Source organism: Zonotrichia albicollis, chromosome 6 (assembly GCF_047830755.1).
Source record: "Zonotrichia albicollis isolate bZonAlb1 chromosome 6, bZonAlb1.hap1, whole genome shotgun sequence".
In the NCBI taxonomy this organism is placed as follows: Eukaryota; Metazoa; Chordata; class Aves; order Passeriformes; family Passerellidae; genus Zonotrichia; species Zonotrichia albicollis.
In genome coordinates, this window is record NC_133824.1 from 30,422,061 (window position 1) to 30,440,480 (window position 18,420).

Genomic DNA, 18,420 nt, shown 5'->3' on the forward strand with positions numbered 1-18,420 from the left:
CACAGATTTTTTTTATTTTTGAAGAAGGAAATTCAAAAGACCTTGGAAAGGAGGGTACATAAGCCTGTAAGACTTAAGAATTAGTAAAGTTTGTTTGTTCCATGGCCTAAACATCTAAGTACACCCACAGATAGGCCCTTCTACTGAAGTATCCACAACCCAAACTTTTTTTTCCTTTACAACACACCTAATTAAACTAAACATACTATCAGGCCGCAAAAGCAGAAGGGAAAAACCCACATAGAACCTTGCAAAAGAAAACAGTCCTTAATTTCTGAAGGCCTCTAATAACTCAGGATTCAAATTACTCTTAGGTATATATGCAAGCTTTTACATGGTTCTATTTTCAAAAATGTCATAAGAATTGAGTATGGGTGGGAAGTATCACCCTCAACAGCACTAGGAACTCCACTTCTTTTGAGGATTGTCTGAGGGGCAGCAGTTCCCAACTTGCTTCTCAAATCTAAGCTCAGCAGAAATCACTACCCTGCCTAAAGGCAAGCCAGCTCCTATCAAGTACCAACTACTAAGAATTTGCCCACCACAAAAACAAAAAACCCAAAACAAACAAACAAAAAACCCACCAAACCCCCCCTCCCAAAAAATACAACACAACAAAAAACCCCAAAGAAATAAACAAAAAACCCACAACTTCCCAGCCTTGATTTGTAAATATTAATGTGTTTGGTTTGATTAAGAAAAATGTCACAGTCTCAGTGCTGTCCTTGGAAGCTGACACACTTCTAAACTCAATTATATGGCATGAAAACACTGTGAACAGATCAGAATAAAACAGGAGAATAAATGTTCTGAAAACGTCCAGCCCTTATAAAGATAGTTTTGCCATTTCTTGGATAAGGTCAATTTTCTCTTTCCAAGTAAAGAATTTGACTTTTTCACACAGATTACAAAAACACAACAAAAAGCTGGCCAATGCCTGAAAGTAGGTCTAGGACAGTGGTAACATTTATTCATCAATGACAGGTATTTCCAAGCCAGACAACAAAAACTTTGCAGTTTTCCAGACTGCACAGATTTTAGCATATTTCAGAGATCAGTTACCTTGGAGGCAAAACCAGAGAAGGAATCTAACATGCTCTGGATCTAAAGAAATTAAATCTGTCAATGTGCATCACCTATTTTGAAGGAAGGTCTCTGAGTCCTTAAAACATCTTTTATTCCTTGGAATAAACAGTTCTCAACTAAATCTGCTTCAATGACCCTCTCCAGGCAAATGAATATCATTATGAAAGCAAAATAAAGCTGTCAATAATTATTTCCTGAGTGTTACTTCTAACATGCAAAGTTATCTAAACTTTTCTCCATGCTCTAATGAATTAAAAAAGCCCATCTTTTCTGTAATCTGCGTAATTTCCAATTTAAGTTGAGATAGAACAGCATTTTTTGAGAATAAAGTAAGTCTAGAAGATCTTTTTACTAACAGACTGACACATGAAAATACTGCAAAAGAAAGGTTTGGGCACTCTAAATCTCCAAACTCCTAAGAATTACTACAAATAAATTCAATAAAGTGTCAAAGTATGAATAACTTTGTAATTTGAAGTTTTTCAGTTACCCAAAGGGCAAAGAGATTCTTCTTGCAAGACAAAAAAAAAAAAAACCAAAGGAAACCTCTGTTCTCTCTAAAACACACTGCTGTTGTGCAATACAGTTGTACAGCATTACAGCCTTTGTATAACTACATCATAAATATAACTTTTCTCCAGTAAGAACTGACCTCTAATTTCACCATTAACATCATCCTGATACCCTGCAGTTAAATAATTTTCTTGTGTACTCGTCTACAAAAGTTGCTTCAGTCACTAAATCTTTGGCAGATTAAGCCTGTTATTAACAAACTGACATGGACCAACATGGCAGAAAAGAAACCTCAGTGTTTTTTTAAATAATTTCTTATCATTCAAAGTATCTCTACATAGACATTAACTATTCACTAAGTCTGCTCCATGTTATTGCTTGGATTTTCAAAACTAAGTAAAAAAAAAAAAAGTGCAGTAAAATAAGTTTTGCCAGTCTTGCTTTAGAAAAACCAAGTTGTTCTGAAGTACTTCCCCTACCTCAGAGCAAATATGAGGCAACTGACTACCAACAGGCAGGCTACCTCACACTTCTTTGTGGAATAAAAGAATTCACACCAAGCAGTGGTTATTGACAAAACAGTGGCTTGCTGCCAATTACAACTGCCTTGCAGCAATCCCTACACATATGCAACCTAAATACCCACACACCATTACTTTCACTGATGAAAGCTGAAGCTATAGATAGACAGCATGTTAATGTGGTGAGCAATCCTAAAAGCAAAAGCAGTGTTTTAATGACTGCAATATGCTCTCCCTAAAACTCTGAAAAAATTAATTTAGCTTTCTAAAATGCTAAGAGAGTTAAGTGAAATCCCTCAATGATTCGCAACAATGGGAACTAAAGCAACACAGAAAATAATACTGAACTCTTGCATTCCCCAGACACCTTAGAAAGTCAAGACTGATACTGTGACTGAGGAAAGAAAAGTTTTTAGTAATATTAACTGTTCTGCCATTTCAGGTCATGCAACCTTTAGCAGCAAACCTCTACACTGAGCATCCTGTTATTTATTCACAAAACATCCCACTTAACCAGCAGTTGTACTGAAAATGCAGTGTTAACCCACCTTTCAGAGACTTCTTGTTTCAGCTTTGGCATAACACCTGAAGGCAGGTCACTGTCCAGGAGACCCAAGAAGTCTCCTTCGGCATTAAAGGACTCTTTGTCCAGCTCAATGTCTGATGGATTTTGACTAATGAATGAAGAATCTAAACTTCTCTGATGCTCATCTAACGCATCAACTTCAGCAGGGTGACCACAAATGCTTGGTGTGCTAAAAACAGCATCTTCTTCCAATTCTAAGTTGTTGTTCTGTTTCACATCACGCTGAAGCCGACTATTCAGCCCATCATCTCTGAAGCCTTTAGCGAAAGGATTGTAGTCTATTTTCAGCTGGGTAATCTGGATGTTCTGGTAGGCTGTAACTGCAAAGAACTCTGTCTGTGGGAAGGTAAAGGTATGGACATCGGGGCCGTTAAGCTGAATGACTTCTGTGGCTTTGTTTGCAGGCACCAGGTGAAGTCGCGGCAGATATCGGTGCATAGAATGCAGGATGATGTGACCCTCCTGGTCCAGGGTATTGTTGGTGAGTTTAAGTTTGTAGAAGGATACTGGCTGGTGCATCCAGAACTGGCCAGTGGAAGGGGATTCTGGATGAATAAACACTCGTCCTAGAACATGTGGTTCTGCCCTCCCACTGGGCTCCCACCAACGGCCATTCCATTTGTATCGGTGGTTGTCCACTGGGGATATGTCCATGACCAGGATGTACTTCTGACTAGAGTTCAGCCCCGTGATCCAGTATCGGCAGTACGGGAACATCCGCCTCCCCTGCTTCGTCAGGATCATCTCTGTGTTGCGATGGTAGAACTCGTTCCACATGCTGTTGTTATCCAGGGTGACAGTGATGCCCCCTGACACACAGTCAGCTGGGAGGCAAGTCTTGACTCTGGGTTTGACTGGAATGGATACACTGCTGGCGAGAGCACAAGCATCACTGTTTGCTACTAGGATTCCTTGGTCAGCTTTTCCATTTCCCTGCTGTTGTTTCAAGATGACAAAGAAAGCAGGCGCTGCACCAGACACAGTCCCACCGTCCTGGCTAGCCAAGACAATCTGCTGTTTCTCCATGATGAGCACTTTCACAAGCTCTCAAACCAAATACAAATTCTACAGAGTTCTGATAATCTTCTACGTGTGATCACCATTCTGGAAGAAACAGAAAACACCGTTAAAATTATTCCAATACAGTCTAAGAAAGTAATTAAGTAGCATGAGACATCCTTTTTGCAATAGCTCTCCACATTATAAACTTAAAAGATAAGCAGTACTATAAAACAGAGCACAATCAGGGTGCAAGACATCAAGGTTGTATGTGTGTATACAATTCTCACCTGATAGACATGGGGGCTATGACACCTTTAAATTGTTTTTTCCTACAGGGTTTGCCCCAACAGAACTCCCTGCTTTGCTTGGTATTTCTAAGCACTTTGTTCAGACACTCCCTCTAGTCTGCAGATCATTCACTTCACAACATTCGGCAGAACATGCAAAAGTTTTCAGAAGAGCAAATGGCACATTTCTGTCACAAAGATAAAGGTCTTGTCAGAAAGAAAGAAAGAGTTCCCTGAGGTCTACAACTTGTCAAAAATGTAAAGGAGGAAAGAAAAAAGAAATGTTAAAAACATTTTCTCTTAATTTCTTTATTGAAATTGTTGAAGTTTGTGTGTTTGGAACTTCTTTGCTTACACTCTCCAGTAATTTCTAACTGTCTGTCAAGGGCAGAGAGAGAAAGAAGGGACAAAATACTTCAAATGGATAAACTCTGGAAAAAACCACAAACTAACCCCCAAAAGACCATGCAGCTAAGATTAAATGGATGAATGTGAAGCAGTGGGCAGCCTTAGCTTCCTTTATCTTCTCAATTATGGAAATAATTTAAATCAAACAAGAAAACATTTGTACTGTAATGATTAGCATAATCACTGTTTAGGGAACTAAAGAAGTTACTTTTATCTGTATATACACAACTCCACTTCTGTGTGTATACCTCCCAGGTTAAGAATTATGTCAACACTGTAACAAAATATCATAAACTACTTCATTTTACAAACAGCCTGTATATTTTTCTATGTGAAAATTTAAAATATGCACTTCTGGTAACACAAAATGTTTGTATTTTGATCCTTATTGTATGAGGAACACAACACTGACAAAAAACGATTGATTCTTTTATCAAATATGTAGTTGGTGGGAGCTGGAGACCAGAGTTAATCACCACTGCTAGAAGCTGAGATGCATCCCAGAGTCCTGAGGGAACTGGCTGATGTGCCAAGCCACCTTCCTTAATAGTCAAGAAGTCGTGGCAGCCAGGTGACTGGAAAAGGAAAATACTGCACCCATTTTTTAAAAAAGGGTAGACAGAAGTACTCTGGGAACTACTGACCTGTCGACCTCACGTCTGTGGCTGGGAAGATCATGGAACAGATCCTCCTAGAAGTGATGTTAAGGTCCATGGAGGACAAAGGTGACTTGCCAGCACAGTTTCACCAAGAACAAGTCCTGCTTGACCAACCCAGTGGCCTTCTACAACAGTGACTGTGCTGGTGGACAGTGGAAGAGTTACTGATGTTGTCTATCTGGACTTCCATAAAGCCTTTGAAAACGTCCCCCTCTCTAAACTGGAGAGAAATGGATCTGATGGGTGGTGTATTCCCTGGATAACAAACTGGTACAATGGTCCCATCCAGAGGGTAATGATCAACAGCTCTGAGTCCCAGGGGACATTCACAACAAGTGGTGTCCCTCATGGGTCCAGACTGGCAAGGTAAGTGAAGCTAACATGCCTGAATGTCGAAATGGACCTGGACAAGCTTGATAAGAGATTCGACAAGTCCAAGTGCAAGGTGATACACCTGACATGGGGCAACCCCCAGTATCAATCACAGGCTGGGGGATGGAGAAATGGACTAGTCCTGCTGAGAAGGACCACTTGCATAGTTGTATCCAAAGCAGCACGGCAGCAGGGCCAGGGAGGGGATTCCGCCCCGCTGCTCTGCTCTGCTGAGACCCCACCTGGAGGGCTGTATCCAGCTCTGGGGTCCCCAGCACAGGAAGGACACAGACCTTTTGGAGCAAATCTAGAGAAGGGGCACAAAGATGTTGAGAAGGACAGAACACCTCTCCTGTGAAGAAGCTGAGGGAGTTGGGGTTGTTCAGCCTGGAAGAGGCTCTGGGGAGACATAATAATTGCAGCCTTTCAGTACCTAAAGGCGACCTACAACAAATCTGGAGAGTGACCTTCACAAAGGCAGTGACAGAAAATGGGGAAATGGCGTCAGAATGAAAGACAGAAATTTAGATTGGATATTAGAAATAAATTCTTTACTACAAGGGTGGTTAGGCACTGCAACAGGTTATCCAGAGAAACTTTGGATGCCTCAACACTGCAAGAGTTCAACAACAGGATGGAGATGGGGCTTTTAGCAACCTGGTCTAACAGAAGGTGTCCCTGTCCATGACAGGAAGGCTGGATCTAGGTGTCCCTTAAGGTCCCTTCCAACCAAAACTGTTCTATAATCCTATGGCTTAGAAAACAACCATATCTCTTTCAAGAGAATTAACTCTTAATTCCTAAGTTTTAAGTGAACTGGATATTTAATAAGACATCTTTATTTTGTTAGGACTGGGGTACTGACGGAAGAAAAACCCCTCTGTGCTAACAAGCTGTCACATGCATGTGGCAAATGACCTCAAAGCTCAAGAGACAATTTATACCCCATTTATCATTCATATGATAAATGTTCTTAACAGGTAGGAAATATGAGAGATCCATTTTTACCCCTTACACATCACACTTTAAAACCTAATGTAAAACTTAAATTGGAGGAAATAAACCAAAACTGTTCTGCACAGATTTTGATACCTGTGAATTTACAAGGTCTGGTTTTCAGTTTAACTTTGCAGAGGAAATCCTTCCCCACAAGCATACCCATAACCCCCTACCCACTGAGGACTCCTTAACAGAGTCCAGGATACAAAATGAATTCAAGTATATTGCTCTGCTCTTTCAGTAGATTACACCTCAAGTCCCAGCAATGAAAAAGGTTATCCCCAAGACACAAGCGCTTTCATATTCACCTATAAGAACAGAATAGAAATAAATCTCAGATACACAGAGTGGTGAAAAAGGAACCACATAAGTTCTACATGATTTTCCACCAACTTACTTTGCACATACACATATAACACAGTTGGATATGTACAGTAAACATACAGTTGGAAAGTGAGATCACACTAATGCTGTGCGGTATACACCAAAACTGTATTTGCTCACAAAGGAAACACACCATCAAAGTGGTTTCAGATCTGGTTTAACGTATGCAGGATGTCTGTAGCTTTACATTTACTTGAATCCTTTAAATTTATTAGACTATATTATCTTACTAAAGACATACCAGAAAAAAAATTACAAAAAAAAAAAAGCTCAACAACCATGCATTCAGCAGAAATTCTATGCATATAAAGACCTACAGAGTAATAGTTTCTGTTCTCCAACGCTCAAAGTTCTTATGTTGTACAGCAGTAGCTATTTCTACCACAAGCACCACGCACAGTCAGTCTAAAACGTGCGTGGTTAAAATGAGATTATGGGCAATTAGAGTAATCAAAATCTACGTTATTTCAATGCTAGCACAGTCTCTTACCAGAAAACAATTTAATATATTTTATTGCATTTGGTGACACACAGGAACCTGTTTTATTATAGCACATAGACTCTAATGCAATATTTCAGGGGAAACACGTGTATTTGTGGAAGCTGACGTTCTGAATAGCGTCAGAGATTTCCCCTCTCTACACAGAGACCTTGTAATTGAGAAGCAGCGTCCACGCAGGGCGCAGTGGCCAAAACCACTCACAAGTCGCACTAAGACCCGCCAAAAGCAGGATGACAATCAGATGCAAAGCGTCCTTCTCATGTAAACAAACAAACCCAATTCCCCACGCGCCGACCGGGACGCGGCTCCGCGCACGGCGCTGCGGGGCGGGCGGGCCCGGGAAACGCCGTGGGAAGGGGAGCACCGGCGGCGCGCGAGCCCCGGGGCTGCCCCGCCCGCCCCCACCCGCCGCGCGCTGCCGCCGAGACCCCACGGCGCGCGCCCAATGGCAGCAGACACCCCACGCGCCGCGCCGCCGTTTAACACCGACCGACCGAGCGGGCACCAGGAGGGGCCGCCCCGGGAACGGCGGCGAGAGACGGGGGCCCCGCCCCGGGCAGGTGGCGTCACGGCTGCGGGCCGAGCGCAGCACCTGTCGCTTTGAACGCCCTCCTCCCCCGCCCGACCCCGCTGCCCTCCCCGGCCGCGCCGAACGGACCCCAGCCAGAAGCCTCGGGACGGGGAGCGGCAGCCGCCCAGGAGCAGCGGGGGCCAGAACGAGCGCCCGCGCCAGCTGGCTGAGGGCAGCGGACCGAGCGCACGTGGGAAAACCGCGCCGCTCTTTGCCGGGACCCGGCGCGGCTCTGCCCGGCGGGGCGCGCGCCACCGGCGCTCCCGAGGCAGTCCGCGCGCAGCGGCGCCTCGCGTGGCCGCCGGGGCGCGGCCGACGGGCCCGGGCCCGGCCGCCTCGTGCCCGCGCCTGGTGTCAATTTTCGCAGTTCGGGCGGCGGGCGGAGGGCGCGCGCAGAGGCGCGCGGGGTTCGCGCGCGACGCGGCCGCTGCTCCCGGCGCGGCCCCGCTCCCCGGTCGTTACCGTGCGCGAAGCGCGCGCGGCCTCCCGCTTCCTTTCTCACGCGGACCGTGTGTCCGCCAGCTGGGGACAACGTGCGTGCGCACCGTGCTGACGTCATGGCGCCGCAGCGCGCGCATGCGCACAGCAGGCCGGCATCCCCCTCCCTCCCGCCTGCCCGTCACGTGCCCGCGCCGAGCGCAGGGCCCGGTGACCGGCCCGGCCCGGCCCGCGCAGCACCGCGCGCGCGGGGAAGCTTCTCGAACGGGCGCGCTCGCGCATCGCTCGCGCACCGGCGGCCGTCGAAAGCCCCGGTCGCGCGGCTCCGCCTCCCTCCGCGCAGGGAGTGCGCGCGAGGCCCGCGGCGCACGGCGCCCCCCGGCGGGTCGAGCGGGGCGGCGCCGCCCCGCCATCCCCGTGCCCAGGGCAGCGGCCACCTCCTCCGGGAAAGGAGCACCGCTCCCTGCGCCGTCAACGCGCACCGCGCCTCTCCACACTTGGCAGCGCTGCCGCCGGCAGGAACCGGCCACCTCCCGCGGAAACCCTCAGCTGAGGAAGCAACGCAGTCAGCGCTATTTCCATCGTCTGAGCAAGTTCTCGCTGACCGGCCAAAGCGCGGCTCAGACTGTGACCACGGCAGCTGCGGTGCCTGTGGGAGGGCAGACACAGACCCGTCACACCGCGCCCCGAGCCGGGCCCTGGGCGGTGTTACCGAGGCGCTGACAAACGGAGAGCCCGGGCTCAGCCCAGCCCAGGCACGGCCTCGACAGAGCTCCTGGGCCGCGCAGCTGCCGCCCCATGCCCAGCCTGGCAGGCCTTCACAGACACCAAGGGAATTAATTACATGTTATAAACCAGGCACTTCTGACAATAAGCCCACTAAAACACAATTCTGAATGTTAAGGGAATTCACACCAAAATGCATCATGGCTGCGGGCAAAAACACCTCCGTGAAGCCTTCCATCCCATCCCTTTTTCCATTAAGATTATTTATTTTACAACACTGTGTCTACTATGAAACGCAGAGACTTATACATGGTGCTAGAAGGCAAAGACATCAGGGTGACACCACGGTCCAGGCTCACCCATACTCCCAAATTTGCACCTACCACAAACTATAATTTTGTCAGGACTGCTCCTCATTCTGTCACCCTCAATCTTGTCTTATTTGAAAATGGGCAGAAGAGCAGCAACATTACAAAAGGTCAGCACCCTTTGGAAATTTCTTGGCAGCATAAGTTTATGCTACAGAAAATTATCTCAGAAGCACAGAACTAAAGAAAATAGATTTTTAAGAGACTTGACAAACGTGCATCAAAACATTAATACAGGTGGGTGTGCATGGAGGCCCAGAGGAATGCCACCAGCTCTGTACATGGATGCACACCTCTGTCTCTAACGTGCAGGGTGCTGGCACCACGTAACCAGGGCAGTCTCAGGCACCTGAGAGACAGCCAGCACCAGGAACAGCACTGTGGCCCAGAACTGCTGTGTCCACAAGCCAGCAACCAGGGAGACTGGGATTCAGGAACCAACAGCGTCTAAACTCTGCTGCTGAAGGGTCCCTACCATACATATAAATATATATATACACACACAAACACACACATATATATCTATATGCATGTATGTGTATGACCTCCTCCTGCTCAGACAGGGAAGGGAGCAGGATATGGTTGTGTCTGTATGTGCTCCTGTATGTCTATGTCTGCCTGATTGCTGTGGCCAGTCATGTTTATATGTAAATGTCATGTGTGCATGTGCTCTATGGGCTTGTAGCTACCAGCAATATATTTTCAGTCTTATTACTGGTCATATTTGGAGCATGAAGCTGCAACAGCTTTAAGGTGTTGGATCCAGCATAGTATTTTTCCTCTAACAAATCCAGTCAGAAATAATTACACCAATTTCAGGGATAGCATTTTATACCTACAGTCGTCACATATTCTTTGGAGCAGTCATTGAGTTTTAGGGCCACAGGATAGAGATGCTATTTTGTATTAACCAGTTTGCTTCTGAACAGTGACAATACAGAAATAAATGGGGTTTTTTTCAGCAAGAGAGTAATTTGTACAACTGAGAACAGACATAGAACTCAAGAGCAGACAGTACCCCATGTTCATGGCCCAAAAGCCACATGTTCCAGTCATGATAAAAGAAACAAACCAGATACTGTTGACATTGCCAGAGATTTTGCTACAATTTTACCTAAGGCAGGTAGAAATGCTTGCCTGCACCAAAACTGAACCCCTGGTTTATCAAGAGAACAGATTCATCAGTAAAAGTCACAGCAATACTACAGACTTCCACCAGCTTAAGTAACCCAGTTCTAAGCAGCTTAAAGCTGGCAAGAAACAGCAGTGTTGCACTGGAGAACAACATCTTGTTTAGACCACTGTGAACATCAGTTTTAAGGACTTGTTTGTGATAAACATGAATTGGCAGCACAGTACTGAACTGACTTGCACCTACTGAACCCCTGATCAGAGGGAGTTACAACCATCCCATTACTGGCTAGTATAAGGTATTTGAAATCTTTAAGTTCACTACCAAGACCTACACTCTTCCCCCAAATGCTTCTTGCAGACATATTCCCTTGAAGGTATGAACTAGAGTCTTTACAAGCTGCATTTCAGCACCCAGCAAATCACACTCCTGTTTTCAGTAACGCCCACATGGTGCTATAAAGCACCCATTCAAGCCTACCTGCTACAAGTTATAAGAAACTGTAAGTGCTGGAGCTGCAGCAACAAACTGTTCTTCAGCCATTCTTACATTTAACCCGTGGTAAAGATTCAGTAACAAAGACCCAGGCTTCGCTACAGATGTATATGTGGGAGAACATATAGTATATACACATGTAACTATATATAGGCAAAACAGAACAGCTGTCAACTTGTGAAAAACACTCAAGAGGTGTTGATTACATTTGTTGTTAGCAATCCCCTGAATACAAAGATTGCTACTACACAAGTAGATACACGCCAGGACTTTTCTGTCACACAGCACAGAAAGACACTACTACAGGAGCATAAAGGACGCTTTCAGCTCTTAAATTCACTTGCTAAAAACAAGCACTAGCTGAAACTACAGTCACAACCTGGAAACAACAGCTATCAAAACCAGCTGTGCCAGTGTAACACACCCACAGCAGCAGTCAGCAGTTTATTACAGCAGTCTAAAGTTTACCACTAACAACAACCAGACAGCCCTGACTGGGCTCAAAAATCCCACGTTTAGGACATTAAAAAAAAACCCAAAACCAACCACCAACCAACAAACCAAAATCCACAAGCATTTAAAGAGCTGAAAACGTAGTGATGTTACAACCAGAAGTACTGAGCAATGTGCGCAGTAGAAAAGTTAAAATACAAAAACCATTCTTTCTTTAGATAATGTTTTGCCACTTTGGAGAATGATTAACAGTAGCAACCCACAGGAAAGTCTGTTAATCCAACATAAACTCTAGATTAAGCTGCATACAGAACGGTATCTAGTCCCATTTTCTATGCCATAACCAGCCCCACTGGCCTCCAACTCCTTCTCCTGCAGTAGCAGTCTCCCAGAGCTTAATGTTAGCTGTACACACGTCTGCAATAATTAGCAGCATCTATGTCAGCTCCAGACCTCTGTCCTTAAGCAGCAGAACCAGGACAAATTTACTTTGGGAAAAGTTTACCTGATGTTATTTTTGATAGTAAACTAGCTTAAATTCTTTTCTTAGCTTTAGTGAAGAAATATAGTTCAGTGCCAAGATGATAAAAGATGAAAGTGGTGTCAGAATCTAGACCAAAAGTGAGGTTAAGAAAATATTGAAAGAAATCAACTGTTGCAGGAAAAAGTGTTTTTCAGATATTTATAGAACATTTTTTAGCTTTCTTGCTGATGCAAACACACAGAAACACATGCTACAGCTGCAGCCAGCAAGCACTTATGCCCACAAAAAGTCTGACACAGCTTGGGCACTGCCAGCTTTCAGCCCAGAGCCTTGCTTTATACTAAAACCAAATTCACATCACAGTCAGAGCCCTGACTAATGCAGGATGAATAGGTGGTAGTTCAGAAAGTGTTTCATCAACTGAGAGCTACACACCTGCAAGAGCAGCAGCTGCTTTTGCAGAAACAAGGCACATACCTGGGAGGGTGGAGGAAAGAGAGAAACTCCTGCTTCCCCTCTCCAGCAGCCATACCATGCCATGGAGTCCAAACTTCCAGCTCCCCATGAAGTCAGCAGTTTGACAAGAGCATTAATCCTGCAACATACAATGTATTTTACATTTCTCAAGAGTTACCGGAACTTTTGGGAAACACTTCCCCAACACTGAAGATTGCAAAATGGAAACGCACCCAACTGGATGTGGCACTCAGTGCCATGGTCTAGTGACAGGTGGCCATGGGTCAAAGGTTGGATTCCATGATTTTAGAGATCTTTTCCAACCTAAATGATTCTGTGATTTCTGTTAAGAATCAACCACTGGTGAGAGGCCAGGAAAAAAAGGCAAAGTTAACTAATAATAAATGCTCTTTTTATCTGTATAAAACATGTTATATTTAGGTTAATGTATTTTACATTACTTCCCATATTTCATCAGTCAGTGATATGCCCATTACTCATACATTCAATGAATGCTGTACTTCTTAACATGCTATTGTTTCAACTACCAAAAATCACAAAATAAAACAATAAAGCAATGCTTTGCTTTTTGCCATGCAACACTGGCAGAAACCAGATATAATCAGCAGGAATAGCACCATTTTGATGAATTTCCATCCCTTTATGGCCATCATGAGGAACATTTATCACATATATGTATCTTCAGCTGGGGATCTTGTCCACATCATAGAAGAAAAAAAAAAAATGAGGCAAATAGACCTGAGCTCAGGACAATCCTACTCATTCAGCTACTTTATAGCAATACTCATTGCTACAGAGCCACTAATGGCTCAGCAAGTTAGAACTGCCAAGGAACCGGTATTCCCCTCTCAAGTAAGGGTGAAAAAGAAAGTGACACTAATTAAAGTCCAGACTGTTAGCAATGTGTTCCAGGTTTATACCCACCTTCATTACTGTTTATTGACTTACCTGTGGTAAGGCAAACCACAACAAATTAACAGAAAGCACTGTATGAGAGTTAGAAAAACAGCACAATCACAGCATCACAAGCATCACACCGGGTCACAGTCTTGTAATTCTCCAAATTGGCTTTTCCTGAAGATTGTGATTGGAACAAAGAATGCATTTTTGTTGTAGAGAGGGAACTAGATAAAACCTTTCATTTTCTCTCTTTTATGCTGTTCACATTTCTTTAATGCCTTTCTGCTCTGGGCTTGATTTAAAAAAAAAAATTAAAAGAGCTTTCTTCTGGTTGCTTTCTTCTTATGACACACCTTCATCATCCTTCTCATACACACCATTGTCACTGCATTCTTCCTTAACCAGTTCAGTAAAGGATTCATCCCAGGTACTAAAACTAGCCAAAATCCAACAGTGAAAGCACATTTCATCTTTGTGTGGAAAGAGAAGAGCAACTGCACCATCAAAACTTGATTCTTTGTTCTAAGGTAACCCAGTCTTATTAACAAAAACCAATCCAATACAGCACAACACATCCTTAGTTATGAAAGAATAAGACAAGGGGAAAGCCCTGCTGGTGCTGCAGCTAATGACACTGATCCCTATGCACATGCCATGGCAGAGTGTATTTTGTAGATCCACTGCTGTCTATGAAACAGCAGACAACAACCTCCTCATAGAGAAGAGCTCTTTCTCACTCCACCAGCCAGAGACCTATTTCATTGTGTTTGTAAGGAAAATGTTTTGGACTTCCCATTTCTTAAGAAATCAGGTTTTAAAAACAACCACAAACTTAATAAACCATCTAGTGGATTTGTGTTTAAATGAAGAAGTGGCCTACAGTCAAAGAGAAAGAATTTAAGAATTTCCTTGTTTTTCTTTTTTTTTTCTTTTCTGGAAGGTAACCAAGTTTATTCACAAGTGGTTTCCTCCAGTTGCATGTTTTCCCCCATGGCAGGCATAACAATGTCTGCACCAATACTGAGCCAGCAGTGGGTGAGGTTAACAATCATCTGCTGTCAGATGAAATACAGAAGTGAATGAATGCTGCCCATCTCCACCAAACCTAAGAAACATGGGGTTCTTCCTACAAAAAGATGCACAAAAATGCTCATGTACGGGAACACTTTTAAAGTAGAATCAATTTCCCTTTCCAGTTCTCAGTACATATTCACAAGGCACTCAAAAGGTGCTACAGCTCCATCGGGCAGAACACGTGCAAGCGACAAGACCAAAGCTTCAGCCCGCCCCTCTTCTTTAAAGCCCTCTCGGTTTTCAGTCTACAGCAACTTCAAATCTTCGGGGCTCTAGCCCATCCCATCAAGTGCGACTACAGACGGCCCATGCCCTCACACAGTTCAGGTCGGGAGAAAGGCAGCGTGACTGTTGTGCAAGATCTGACATCTTAATGAGTCAGGCAAGATGCTCCAACCACATAATGGGAAACCACTCATCTCCCCGGGTTGCTGAAACAGCCGCTACTCCTCGTGCCTGCCTACTCCTGGCTGAGCTCGCCTTCGCGCTTCGACTGCCTTCCAAACTCCTCACTCAGCGCGAGCAGTCCCGAACAGGTCGGTACCGGGGCCACCAGTGGTGCCTGCCCCGCGCGCCCCCGCGGCGTGCCGGGGCGCACGCGCGCCGCCTGCGGGCCGCCCCGCCCCCGGCCGAGGGGCCCCGCTCCGGCCCCGCCCAGCCCGCCGGCCTCTGGCACCCAGGGGGCACCGGTGCCGCCTCCCGGGAAAGGCTCTCCAGTAACCCAGCCCTGTCTTATAGGTGGCGCTGGGCACGCCCCCAGCGGGGACCGGTCCCTGGGAGCAGCGGCAGCTGCCCAGGGCCGGGCCTCACCCTACCCGACCCTTCCTGGATAGAGCGCCCGGATGCCGCTCGGCCCCTTTGAACAACCCCCCCCGGTCAGGTGACCGCCGGCCGCTACCCACTGCCCGCCCCCCCGGGTCCCGCCCGCTCGCACTCCTGGACAGAACGGCGCGGGGGGGCGCGAGGAGAGCGAGCGGCCGCCGGTCCCGTCCCCGTCCCGCGCGCGACCCCCTCGCCTCAAACGCGAGCGCGGCGGCAGCGCGCGGGCAGGCAGCGCGCGCACGCGTGATTGGGCGGCCGCCGCGCTCACGTGACACGCGCACGCCTCGCGCCACCTCGAGTGAAAAACTTCCAAGGAGAGGGAGAGGGGGCGGGCGGCTCTTACCTGGCTCCGCGCGCCGCCCGGCAACGCCCCGGCCCACGCGGCCCTCGCCCGCCACGCGCGACCTCCTGCCGTCCTCATTAGCCGCCGCCATCCATCACGTGCGCTGCGCACGTTCCCTGCCCCTTCCCCTGGCTTCTCTCCCGCCCCGCGAGGCCGGTGCCGGAGGGCGGCCGTGCGGGAGGAGCGCCGGGGGCACCGGGGACCGGCGGCGGCCGCGCGGACCAGCTGCCTCGCGACGCCCCGCCAGCGGCGCGCCGCCGATTGGCCGGAGCCGCCCGCCGACGCGCTTCCGCTCCCAGAGTGCCGCCGGCCACGCCCTTCCCGCCCCTCCCCCGGCCGTGCGCGAGGGAGAACACGCCGCTCGCGCGTGGGGCCGCGCGGCAGCGCCTCCCGTGGCCGCGGCGCGCGCGCGCCCTTCCCGAGGGGCAGCCGCGCCCCGAGCGGTTCCCGCGGGCACGCCGGGCCCGGCCCCGCCGCCGCGCGCCTGCCGCGACACCGCCCTGCCGCGCCTGCCCGCGGCTCCTCGTCTTTCCTCCGCCTGCCGCGTTTGTGAATTACGGACGGGCGGCTCGTGCGCTGCGGGGTGCGATGTTCCGGCGGTAGCTGGAGCTGCGGGCGAACGCCGACGGAGCGCGGCTGGAGTTCAGAAGGATTTTCCATGCTGTGGGCGCTGCTGCCGCTGGCACAAGGCTCTCGGACCCGGCAGGGCTCCCGGGGACCGGAGTGTTTGTGCAGCGCCCACGGAACTGCACTCACACCGATCCCCGAGTTACCGGGAGCTGCGTGTGCGCCCAAAGAGTTAAATGAAAGCCCGTCAGCAAAGGGACGTATTCACTACTACCTCTGAACATAACAGTCCGACGTGGTGTAGGCAAAAGGAGATTCTGGATACTCTTATCCAGAAAATCTATATTTGGTATACAATGAAATAATGGAACAAATGTTGATCGAAAAGAAATAATAATACGTAAACCCCCATGAGCTCTGAGCAACATGGATGTGTGCAGGTTGGCTGAATTGTGTGGCAACTGTAGCTGCATGCAATGAGGAAGGTCAGGCCTCCCGTGCAGTCTTGAATAATAATTTTAAGTTGACTAAGGTAAAGGCAGATCACATGTAATGGAAACTAATTTAAAACTTAAACAAAAGCTGGTGGCAAACAGCACCATATGTAGCCCTGGGCTGAAGTTTCTGTGTTGGAGGTCTTGGCCTCAATAGGTGCTCAGTCATTGCAGCAATCTGCATTCCCCCAGGCATTGTGACATTACTGAGAATGTGTGACAATATAGCTGGGGAGTCCATGAGGGAGGTAAAAAGGGAAGTGTCTCATTAGACAAAGATTCGTATTTCTGCAAAACTGAACTTTGTGTTGAATAGATACTGAATTGAGTGATTAGTTCTCAGATCTCTGAGAAGATCAAAGATACCTTACATCATATTTGAGGAATCTGTATACAAAGGTTAGATATATTAACTGGTACATAAACTTGCTTTGGGCTTTTACAACCTTACAGCTGAAGTTAGAAGGGTTTGGATGTCAATGGAGAAAGCACTGGTGAGCTTAGGACCTGTCTTTTTGGAAATTTCATAGCTTTCTTGAAATTTCTGCTGCTATAAGGGATGAAGTGCCCCATTCCCAGCTGCAGGATCTGTTTTACTTAATAGGCCGAACAGAGGAAACGTCACCCAAATAAAATTTACTGTTTGACATTAACTGCAATGATGTTGCAAACATATAAAAGGATAAAGAAGTAATGCCAAGACAATCAAAGATATTGGAGTTGGAAAAATAAAAGATAACCCATGGAGGGGAAGTAAGTCTTTGATAATCTCGCAGGGGGAAAAGACATTATGACTAGAGTGGTTTTGAAGGAAACCTGATGGTGTTTGTTTGTGAATATCACAAAAATGAGCCAAGTGCATGTTACAGCTAAAAGAATAAAAAAGAAAAAGTGTTGGTTTGGTCTTGAAGTGCAAAAAATATCCTTTATTGGAAAGAGATAGATCTCATGACTGCTGTGTTGAAAAAGTTCCTATCCAAGTTATATTGGGAAATCTTAACTTTAAAAATGTACACATTATTTGAAGCAGAGATGCCCAAATTACAAGTGCAATTTTGCAGAAAAAATCTTCTGTTTGTTGGCTTTTTTTTTTTTTGAAAGATAAGTATTGGGAAACTAAAGTTCATTAGAGATTGAGGACCCTTAAATAAGGAAGGAAGAAAAATAATTATCCTCCTTTTCCCCTCCTTTCCCTTCTGAATAAGACCTTTAAACAGGGGAAGTGGGGACAGAGCAGTCAGTACCTGTTCTTCCAGGGGCATGTTCACCCGGGGACCTCACTGCTCTTCAATATCATGTTTACCCAGAGGCTCCCACTCACTGCCCCATTTCTCTCCACCCTCCGGTTCACACATCGTTCACTGTTGGCCTCTACACCTGAAATCAACACCCAGCGTTGTCAGTTCTTCCATCCCCACCCATCCCATTAAGAGTGATAAAATGGGCCTGGAAATCCAATAGGAGTGCTCCTACCGAGGAGCATATATAGGAAACAAGGGCTTTAAAAAACTGAGCAGAAACAGGCACATCCTCTTATAAGAAGAAATGATGCAGGTTTTGAGTGGGCTGAGCTTGTGGGAGGAAGGAAGTGTGATACAAAGAGAAAGGGTGGTGCTAAATATGGTCTATGCCTAAGGCTGGCATTTTATTGCCACCAAACTCATTACCTGCTCTGTTTATTCCTGATGACTGTAGAAATCAAACCCCTATAAACAAATTTTGTTCTCCCATCAATAATATCCATTTATAATTAATCA

At 46.6% G+C, this 18,420-nt stretch overlaps 1 protein-coding gene across 10 annotated transcripts in view; it reads right to left on the reverse strand.

The window, feature by feature from the left end:
• MGA (MAX dimerization protein MGA) overlaps window positions 1–15,885 on the reverse strand; it is a 59,208-nt gene extending 43,323 nt beyond the window's left edge. For 3 of the 10 annotated variants that reach the window (XM_074543002.1, XM_074543001.1, XM_074543000.1), the window contains exons 1-3: window positions 15,603–15,885; window positions 12,464–12,581; window positions 2,669–3,810 (exon numbers count right to left, since the gene is read on the reverse strand). In XM_074543002.1, coding sequence (XP_074399103.1) covers window positions 2,669–3,732 — 1,064 coding nt within the window. In that variant the 5' untranslated portion in view covers window positions 3,733–3,810; window positions 12,464–12,581; window positions 15,603–15,885. Of the gene's footprint in view, window positions 1–2,668; window positions 3,811–8,352; window positions 8,470–12,463; window positions 12,582–12,675; window positions 12,803–13,411; window positions 15,485–15,602 lie in introns of those variants that run through there. The other 7 variants (XM_074543003.1, XM_014267713.3, XM_074543006.1 and 4 more) reach the window with 5 other exon arrangements.
• Between the last annotated feature and the right edge of the window lie 2,535 nt (window positions 15,886–18,420).